Source organism: Siniperca chuatsi, linkage group LG18 (assembly GCF_020085105.1).
Source record: "Siniperca chuatsi isolate FFG_IHB_CAS linkage group LG18, ASM2008510v1, whole genome shotgun sequence".
Classification (NCBI taxonomy): Eukaryota; Metazoa; Chordata; class Actinopteri; order Centrarchiformes; family Sinipercidae; genus Siniperca; species Siniperca chuatsi.
The window spans coordinates 2,963,581-2,974,300 of NC_058059.1; the positions used below are offsets into that span (position 1 = coordinate 2,963,581).

A 10,720-nucleotide genomic window follows, 5' to 3' on the forward strand; every position below is an offset into this window, starting at 1 on the left:
AGCAGTTAAAACTAGCTAACTGTATATAAAGCAGTTAAAACTAGCTAACTGTATATAAAGCAGTTAAAACTAGCTCCAGCTCGAGCAGCTACAACAGTAAAATGCTGCTCTAACACTGATGCATCAGTATTAACAATCTAATAATGTCAGATATAATAATATAATGTATAATGCATTTAATGTATTAAGCCTGTTTCCGTCAAGAAAAAAAAACAGATGAAAACTTGTGCATGAAAAAAATAAAAGTATTGATGGTAAGTCAAATTCATTAAGTCAGAATTATGAGATGGTAGTAAATCAAAATATAAGATAACACATCAAAAATTTGACTTACCATGACCATTTTTGTTTTTATCATAGCTAATATTTTTTTTTATCATTTTATTTTTTGTAATGGCAGAAATGGGCTTCCATACCGGGCAGTTTGAGCGTGTCGTGAACTGTTTCCAGTCGGAACTATTTTGGTAACGCGCAGGAGGAGCCGGCGCTGCGCCACAGCTGCATCCGGTTGCACTCTTTTCAGAAGTTTGCTGCTGGAAGTTGTTTCCTTTCCCACTAAACTACCTCAGAAAATAAAGCCGGTTATACGTTAGACACCTTAACTTAACTACGGCGTAGCATTTTATGAATAATAATTACTATTTTATGATGAATAGCTTCATAAAGTAAGCTAGCAACAAAGAAGAGATGGATGATGACAGATGTGTGACACCAGCGTGTTATCTGATGGTTTAACGTCTTATTTAACCACAGATTGAAAAATGGTGCCATTAAAGAGAAGAAAAGTCGTCCCCTCAAATGCTGTGACTGACTGCAGTGGAGATGAAGTACCAACCAAGTTCCCTCAGGTTGTTTTATTCCTGTTAGAAAGAAAAATGGGAGCCAGTCGAAGAGCTTTCCTCTCTCAGCTCGGTCGAAAGAAAGGATTTCAGGTGGAGGAGTTGTTCAGGTAAGATACACTTGCAGGGAAATTAAGAAGTGTAGTACAGATAAGTAGCTTAAAAAAGAGAAAACCAGCAGTGGAAAGTAACTGAGTACATTTACTCAAGTACTGTACTTAAAGGGACACTTCACCCCAAAATCAAAACTACATATTTCTCCTCTCACCTGTAGTGCTGTTTATCCATCTAGATTGTTTTGGTGTGAGTTGTCGAGTTTTGGAGATATCGGCCGTAGAGATACATTTGAAAAACTCAACAGCAATGTCTCTTTCCAGAAATCATGACCCAGTTATTCAAGATAATCCTCAGGTTTGTTGTGAGCAGTTTCATGTAGGAACTATTTTCTTTCTACTAATAGTTCCTGTATGAAGCTGCTCACAACAAACCTGTGGATTATCTTGAATAACTGGGTCGTGATTTCTGGAAAGAGACGTTGCTGTTGAGGTTTGGACTGTCGGTCTGACACAACAACATGGTCCGATGCTAAGGACCTGGGGCTCTGGGTCCTCGTTTCTCACTGTTTTCACAAGTTTTCCAAACCGATCGATTGATCAAGGGAGAAAAGAATCGGCAGATGGATCCAGAATGAAAAGCATCATCAGCTGCAGTCCGATACAAACCGGTTCAACATGAGCTCCAGCTCCACCAGCTGCAGCAGCAACATCCTGCTTTACATTAATGCACGAGGAATAATAACCTGATGATAGAATATATAACAGCACAGCAGCCACAGGGACGCTGCACTGCACCGAGTACTTTTACTTTGAATACTTTAAGGACATTTTTCCTGATTACACTTTTACTGAAGTAACATGTTCAGTGCAGCACTTTTACTTGTAACAGAGCATTTTACAGTGTGGTGTTAGTACTTTTACTGAAGTAAAGGATCTGAATACTTCCTCCACCTCTGGAAATATCTCACCAACTGTTTGATGGATTCCAATGAAATTTTGTGCAGACAATGAATCCTGTAAACTAAACGTAGTTGTATATATTGCTTTTGTGTATTTGTATATTATCTTATTACGTCCATCAGACTGTACATTACATTAGCCGTTCTGTTGTGAATATTGTCTTTTCACAGTAAAAGTGTCACACATTTAATTTCTGAGAACAACTCTGACGATGAGGTCAGGGCGTGGCTGGACTCACAGGGCCGGACACCTGCTCACCTTCTGGACATCAGCTGGTACACAGAGAGCATGCGTGAAGGCCGTCCCGTTGAAATACTGGACAGACATAAACTACAGGTACATTTCACTTTACAGGACTCATGTCCACTGCTTTCCTTAGCATCGGACCCATATTGAGTAGGAGATCTAGGCCCATACATCAAACTTCGAAGAATCCTCTAAAGGGCAAATTCAGGAGTAAAAACATTGGTGTGAAGTATCAGACTCGTTATCAAGAGGCTAACTTCTCCTTCTATATCTGCCCCATTATTTATTATTATTATTGTTTAAAAATCCTTACATTTTACTCAGAGGTTATTTTGCAAAAAAAAAGTAATTTAGTTCTATTTATTTCTGTGAAATCCTTAATATCTCCAGTAGCAATTAACATGTGAAATTAACAATATTATACATTTATGATATAAACTCAGTTGCCAGTTTATTAGGAACACCGAGCTACACTGATGCAGTCTAATACAACAGTCCTGCAATAAATCCTCCATTCATGACGGTTATAATGTTCAGGTTTTTATAATTGCATTACACAGAGAGGTGTTTCTGTTATTTAGCCTACCCTCTTTGATGTAAATGTAGGTGGACAAAATAATAGAAACACCTGTCAGTATAACGCAGGACAGTTCAACACCACCTCCAAAATGACCATACAGGTGAATCAACACGTCTCTGAAACATTTTCAACACAAACTGAACATTATAACCTTCATGAAGGGAGGATTTATTGCAGGACTGTTGTATCAGACTGAATTAAAGCTAGATGTACCTAATAAACTGGCAACTGAGTGTATACACTTAGTTTCATATATTGCTTTTGTGTATTTGTATATGTTTTTATAAATATTTACAATTGTTTTACTACGCTTTTTTGTTATCTTCTTCAGCTAGCTAATCTGATTTTTCTATTTTATTGCTATCTTATTTCTTTACTACTTTGCTGTTCTGACACCTGCACCCAAACAAATTCCCTGTTCACATGTACTTAGCGAATAAAGTCGGATTCTGATTCTGTTATTGTTTATTTATGGATAAAATGATAGATGAAATTGGCTGAAATGGAAAAGAAGAGAAAACCGCGGTCCTCCACACCTGGAAGTGCAGACAGTGAAGATGTATGGAAAGCGACTGCAAACAAAACCGGCCTTTATGCTGACGTTTTTTTGCACCCTTGATAAATGCAAAAACAGAAAAGAAAAAGGTGTAACATCCAGTCCTACCCTGTTCGGAATTATACATAATACTTCAGATAATGTATTAATACATTAATCCTCATTCTCAACCACTCAGATCCTCAAATCTCGGCCTTTAATCCATCCGACGCTCCCGCCTCAAAACGAAAGGCGATCGAGCTGTTTTAGCCCCAACCCATCGTCCAGAAACTGTCAGATTCGCTGAATCGTTGCTGCTTCAAACGGCTTCTAGAAACCCATCTCTATAGGCAAGCCTTTTTATAGAGCTCCATCCCCGTCCTATGTTTTGGTTTGTGCTCTGTTTTTGTGTTGTAATATATCTTTATTTATCTATTTATATTTTACGTGTGTGAAGCACTTCGTAACTGTGTAATAAAGCTTTACTCACTTACATTAGTGAGGAGTCAAAGTGAAGGATATTTACTTTTATCTTTCACTGAAGTCCAAAATGTTACTTTTAGCAGTTTGATGGATGCAGGTCGTGGATTTCAATCGTAGTCCGGCCGTTTAGTCCCTCTGTGTCTTTCAGGAGCAGCAGATCAATGAAGCAGAGGTTGTGGTGTTCTCCGTCCCCAGCTACGCCTGTCAGAGAAGGACCACTCTGGACGACCACAACGCCATCCTCACTGTACGTCCCCCAGCAAACACAGATGTCATATATTGCGCCTAAAACACTGACGTTAAAAAAAAAAAAAAAAACCTCTAGGTGGTCTCAAACTCAAGAGCGGAGAGACTGAGGATGTATTTTCTGTCTCAGGATGCGTTGTCGCTCCTGGCTGAAAACGCTGAGCTCAGTGAGGACGATGGACGAGGTGTCGCATTTCGACGTGCCGCCGCCGTGTTGAAGGCTCTCCCCGAACGGGCGACGGACATGACGCAGCTCAGAGGGCTTCCCTGTCTGGGAGAACACTCACTCAGCGTCATCAAAGTCAGCAGAACATGTCCTTTTTTTAATCTTCCTCTCTAACTCTCTTCATCACACTCAAAGAAGATCTAATAATCCATTTTTATTCTGTACTCGTAGGACATTTTGGAGAATGGAGCGTCAAGTGAAGTTGAATCTACAAAGCAGTCCGAGCGGTATAAAGCGCTGAAGGTATGTCAGCTGTTTAGCCCATAAACTTGAGTGCGGTAGTGCAGATTTTATGATCCAGCACAGTGGTCTCCAGTTCCCGTGGGGTCCCAGGAATAATCTGAAGGGTCACCAGATAATTAAAGGGATAAAAATATTGCTCTTACACAAAATTACTCAACATTTTTCCTTTTTTCTTGTGAAATACAGCACAATTTTACCTCTTCTAAAAACCTGTCAAATGGAACAGTATGAAACTCCTCTGTGTTTGAGTTTGGTTTTAGTCTTGAATAATGTCCATTTTTGACATTTTTCTTCCAGTTGTGCTTCTTGTAGTCTGATAGTTTTCAAGATATGTGTAAGTTTTTCCATTTAAGAAGATTTCTTCAACAATTATTAGGCGTTGGTTCCGTGTCGGGGCGCTTCCTTCCCTCCTCGTAATAACTTGTTTACTTGCTTTTAAATAAGAAAAAGAACGAGTATTTCAACCAAATATCTGTTGTTTCCCATTTCACTTTGTTCAGAGAAATAACAGAGATGTAGTGTAACACCTCAGAGGGACCTGGCATTTGTTTCATTTCCCAAAACACTTATTTTCTGACATTTCCAAAATATATGTGAGTGCGCTTCGTCAAATGCTCCACACCATATCTGACGTCTACGTAGCTGCTTGATTTTCACCGTCGGTGTAATAAAGAAACAAATCGATCGGCTCCATCGGATGGATTATTGGCGCCCCGGTAGCTCACCTGTGTACTGAGGCTGAGTCCTTTGCTGCATGTCGTCCTCTCTCTCCCCCTTTCCTCTCTGTCTTTGGCTGCACTATAAATAAAAACAAAAAATACAGGATGGATTAAAAATAAATCAACAAATGGAAGTTGAGGTTAATGTTACAAGACAAGTCATTAAACAGATCAGCTGTTTGTGCATCTTGTTTTCTCTTTAGCTCCACCTAGTGGCACTGGTCATTCAGGGAGTTGTGTTGAATCACTTTAAAGGATCAGTCTGATGATATTCTGTATTTTTCTTATTGTCAACAAACCCCATAAAAAGACCAATGTATCCGCTAACAGGTGTTTGTCTGTGAATAACAGCCTGATGGATCTTCCTCCTCTGAGCCACAGAGCTCCATCGTTGTCCAGAAACTATTAAAACACATCAGTGAGCTGCACTGTTGCACTGGGTGACGTGTTCCTTCATCACCATGAACACACACACTGTAGTTTATTCTGACTCAGTCCCACACACACCGTCCTGCTGCCCCAAACACTCACTAGAGCACCACATGTGGATTCATCCGCCGCTGAAAGTAGTCCCCAACAAATGCACTATTTCCTCCTGTTTGAGTAACGTTTGCTAAAAACTACAGCGAGCAGCTGTTTGAGGAGATTATTTAGCCCCTGTCTTACTTCATCATTGGAAATCTGTGTCCTCTGAGATATTACAACAAAGGAAATGTATTATTTAAATATAGAAAGGACAATAGCTATTGAAAAGAAAAATCCTGTGCCTTCAAAGTTTTTAAGTTTCGGTTGGTTGGGGATAGACGGGTTTTCTTGATAAAAAATTAACTGAATGTGAAGATTTATGTTGATATATGTTTTATGTACATCAAGTAAACTTAAAAGATGTCAATGAGGTTGAGCTTGTCTGTTTTGGGTGTGCTTATTTTATTCATTTTGTGAGTATGTTGTGGTGGCCTTTGTTAAGATTGTTTTTGTTTTGTTAATGTGAAATGTATATAATGCAGAAGATTTAAATAAAATTGTACAAAAAAGGAAATTATTTAGCCCTTTTTATAAAAAAAAAGGAGTGTAAATATTTGTGAATACTTCGTCGGGGTTGAGAGCCACAGACAGGAAGTCAGGGAGTATTGAAAGACGGACAACACATTGTTGATTTTTTTTTTTTATGGGATTTGTTCGCATTAACAAGAATATTAAACATTTCCGTTCTTGTCCTTTAATCAAACTGTCAAAATGATCATAAACTAATTAAGATGAAGGAGTTACGATTGGTGATCGCAGGATTCTAAGATTCCCCGTTTCTTTTAATGGGTCAAAGCTGTGTTACACAGTTTTTTCACCACTGTGTGCATTTCAGGTTTTAACAGGTATTTTTGGAGTTGGAGCAAAAACAGCAGACCGATGGATCAGAGAGGGGATACACGGCCTTCGCCAGTTACAGGATTCAGGACAAACGCTCAATCGAGCGCAACAAGCAGGTGTGTGTGTCTCGGCGCTCTGCATTCATACTGTATTCGCTCGAGTTTCTCTTTTAGTCAATGTTTTGTTGTCTTTCAGGTCTGGAGCACTATGATGACCTCAACCAGCCGGTCACTAAGGCAGAAGCGGACGCCATCGGTGAGATTGTGGAGAGAGCTGTCGTTTCTGTGTTGCCAGGCGCACAGATGACTCTGATTGGAGGATTCAGGAGGTAAAAGAGAAAACATTCAGTATATCTAATGACACTGACACTCTCGTGACTCGTTCAGGATAAATAAAGGTTAAAAAGACTTTTCAATTTTTTTTGAATGCACCTTGATGTTGCAGTACTTCTGTTTCCTCCGCTGGAGACATTCAGGTCATTCTGTTACAAGCCTTCACTTCACCAGAAAGCTAAAAAAAACAAAAGTGGAGCTTTCAGGGGCGTTTGTAACCGCAATTCGACAGGTTCAAGGAAAGATAGAGGCCTTTAGTTTAGTCAACCCTCCTCTTTATCACCATAGCGGCTGATAAATACACGTGGATCAGAGACAAGAGACACATTTAATCCACAACACAAATCCCGCTTTCGGTTTGAAGCAGTAATAAAACGCCACGATCTGCTAGAGTAACTTTCTCTCAATTCATTTTGTAACAATTTTGTCACATTTTTTTGAAAAACTCTGCATCAAGATAGTTGAAAACACTGATTCACAAAGAGTTGCAACGTGGGAGGTGCCATTTTAGGCATCCTTGGTTCCCGGGTTGAGTCATCGATACAAAATGTTAACTGCGTTAGAAAATATCTGGGGGTTTTTTCTTTCAAAAAGTCAAAGTTATAAGCCTGTGGATGTAAAAACTTAACTAGGAAACATCCAATCACAGAGGTTAAAATTCTGTTAGCTGCGCCGCTAACGGATGATGTTGAAAAAACTGAACACAATCTGCAGCTTAAATTAATTCTGTTTTCTATTCTGGGTAAATTTGAGATGAATTCAGTAAAAATGACGCTGTGTTTTATTCACAAATTCAACGATGAAGAGTTTTGAACTGACTCCGACTGTCATGGCAAAGGTAGCTGAGGCTCATGGGTATTGTAATATTCAGAGCCATCCGCCAAACTGACAAAACACGATTTCCCCGACACAAAGTTGAAATAATTAAAACCGACGGTCAGGACGTAAACCTATCGCATCGTTAGATTATCCAGGAGAGTCCCGTGTTTCAGTAACAATGAGGATATCGTTTCAAGAAAAATTTTAAATGTGAATACAGGATGTGGAAAAACACTTCTGGAACCAGCAGCTCCTCCTATTTTTATTTGGTTGAAAGTTTAGAAATTCGCTTCAAACTTTCATGGAAACATCACTTCTGACTCTGTCCAGAGGAAAGCTGACAGGCCACGATGTTGACTTCCTGATAACACACCCAGAGGAGGGCAGAGAGGTGGGGCTGATGCCTAAAGTGGTCTCCAGGTTGGAATCACAGGTAAAGTACGAGTCACTAGGTGGTTTCCATAAAGTCACGTAGTGTCGCTGTAAGGGAATGTCAACATTTTTCCCCTAATCTGAAATCAGCCACATTCTCACTCCACAAAAGTTATAATAATAGTTTTCTGTCTCTGCAGGGTTTCCTGTTGTACCAGAAAACTACAAGAAACTCTTACCTGGAGTCTACGGACGGTCCTGCTCGGCCCGCCTCCAACATCGACCGCTTTGAGAGGTGTTTCTCCATCTTTAAACTGGCCAAGGAGGAGGAACCAGGAACAAAACAGCCAGAGACACTGACAGAAAATGGCGTGCAGATTCTCAACGCACCCGAGGACACGTGCAGACTTGGAGCCCACATGCAGGCAGATTCAAATCCACAATCACTTTCGCATACTTCGAGTGAGGCTGGCGAACACAGCCGCCATGCGTCTGGTAGAGATGAAGAACCGGAGGTGGAGCAGACAAAACCTGCCGGACATAAACCGTGGAGAGCTGTGAGAGTGGACCTGGTGGTCTCGCCGATCAGCCAGTTTGCTTTTGCTCTGCTGGGCTGGACGGGATCCAAGGTGACCTTTCAGAAATGACCTAGGATAGGATATTCCATAGTGAATAATGCTTCCACTGACTCCATAATCTCTACAGTTGTTCGAGAGAGAGCTACGACGTTGGGCGGGGCGCGAGAAGGCCATGTCTCTGAGCAGCCATGCTCTGTATGATAACAAACAGGTAGACACATAAGCTTCTTCTAAACTCTTTAACGCCATTTATACTTTTGCAAAATTAGTAGATTTAGTTTTTTTCTCTCTTACAGAGTAGGTATCTGAGAGCGACGTCAGAGGAGGAGATATTTGCTCATCTTGGTTTGGAGTACATCCCACCATCAGAGAGAAACGCCTGACTAGACCTGAGGAGCTCCTGCAGGAGGACCAAGCAAAGTCCCATCTGAGGATCTTATAACTTGGAGGCAGGAAGGTTAACGTAGCCTCTGCTGTTCAGGCCGAAAACAGCCCTGCGTTTAAAAAAATGCAAGTGAAAATGCAAGACAACGCAATAGGATGCAGAAATACTGAGTAACAAATCCAAGACTTTGAAGGTTTATAATGTTTTAAAGTTTATAAAACTATGAGACACGATTTTACAACTCTGGAAAGTTATCAACAATGATTTTATCTTTCGTCGCAACACTCGCGAGGTAAACAGTAGAAATACAGCGTTCATGTTACAAAATAATGTACCAGGAATGTGCTCTTGCATGTATTTGGTTGGCCGCCGGAGCGGCTCGCTGGATGACGTTTTTACAGGATGAAAAGTTCAACTTTTTTGCCGGACGACCCTGCGTTTTGCCGGAGCAGTCTAATACAACTGTCCTGCAATAAATCCTCCTTACATGAAGGTTACAATGTTCAGTTTTTTACTATAGCATTATACAGGGAGGTGTTTCTGTTATTTAGCCTAGCCTCATTGATATAAATGGGGTGGACAAAATAATAGAAACACGTGTCAGTGTGTCGAGACGGGTTTAGAGAGACTGTGGTCATTTTGGAGGCTGCAGTTTGTGCTGCTGTTGAACTGTATCGTGTTATGCTGGCAGGCGTTTCTGTTATTTTGCCATTTATATCAATGAGGATACAGTTCAACAGCACCACAAACTTTTATTTTAGTCACTAAGTCAATATTTTGCACATTCCAGTCTCTTCATTTTAAACACTGCAGCTAATTTCACTTAAGAATAGATATATTTTACATATTTTTAATGTAAAATTCTAGATTATATTTATGATTGCTTGACTTTTGCAGTACTTGTTTTTTCTGTTACTTTGTATATTTTGGCTGTTATGCACGGCAACACCAAGGCAAACTCCATATATGTGAAAACCTACTTGATACTACTGTTAATAATACTAATAAACCTGTTTCTGATTTCAGAGCTACAGCCTCCAACATGATCACACAGCTGAATCAACACCTCTCTGAAACAGTTTCACCAAAAACTGAACATTATAACCTTCATGGAGGGACTATTGTATTCGACTGCATTAGTTTTAGCTAGCTGTGCCTAATAAACTGGCAACTGAGTGTAGGTATCCTCAATTAGAAATTCAAAACTGAGATAATAAGTGCTGTGATCTTGCTGCTACCTCTGTAACATGTTTGTTTTTATCTGCTGAACTCCAATCTGGTCTTGCACTGCTTATGTTTTACAATAAAAGATGTATAGATTGAGTCTTAAAGGATACGTCCGGTGATTTTCTATATTTTTCTAATTGTCAACATTTCCCATGAAAAGGCCACAAATGTGAACCTCATGGTGGCGCTAGAGGACAAGTCAACAATATTTCATGGCGATTACAAAATTGTTGTCAAGATATTTCAGCCTGGACCAAAGAGGTGGACCGAGCACCAGACGTCACCATCATCATTCTTTACTTGTACTTTACTTTAGTATTTCCATTTCCTGCTACTTTATACTTCTACCCCGCTACAGTTCAGAGGAAAATATTGTACTTTTTAATTCACTACATATATTTAATAACTTTAGCTACTAGTCAGTTTGCAGATTCAGAGTAATAATACAAAATATAATCAACAAATAAATGATATTATTAAGACTTTATTGAGGCCTTGTGAAATTCACA

General features: G+C 39.8%; 2 protein-coding genes across 3 annotated transcripts in view; one reads left to right on the forward strand and one right to left on the reverse strand.

The window, feature by feature from the left end:
* The window catches only part of gnsb (glucosamine (N-acetyl)-6-sulfatase (Sanfilippo disease IIID), b), a 24,650-nt gene extending 19,465 nt beyond the window's left edge, over positions 1-5,185 (reverse strand). The window contains exon 1 of the mRNA XM_044173720.1: positions 5,140-5,185. Coding sequence (XP_044029655.1) covers positions 5,140-5,170 — 31 coding nt within the window. The 5' untranslated portion in view covers positions 5,171-5,185. The remainder of the gene's footprint in view (positions 1-5,139) is intronic.
* Positions 415-10,315, forward strand: polm (polymerase (DNA directed), mu). 2 transcript variants are annotated; one of them, XM_044173721.1, is made up of 12 exons: positions 415-665; positions 754-949; positions 2,026-2,191; positions 3,848-3,946; positions 4,076-4,246; positions 4,343-4,414; positions 6,494-6,614; positions 6,694-6,826; positions 7,980-8,082; positions 8,222-8,650; positions 8,727-8,810; positions 8,901-10,315. In XM_044173721.1, the coding sequence occupies exons 2-12, from the start codon at positions 762-764 to the stop codon at positions 9,039-9,041; spliced, it is 1,707 nt and encodes a 568-aa protein (XP_044029656.1). In that variant the 5' UTR covers positions 415-665; positions 754-761; the 3' UTR covers positions 9,042-10,315. The 2 variants fall into 2 exon arrangements, with proteins under 2 accessions (XP_044029656.1, XP_044029658.1); XM_044173723.1 differs by having other exon boundaries at positions 422-949; positions 8,896-10,315.
* The last annotated feature ends 405 nt before the right edge of the window (positions 10,316-10,720 follow it).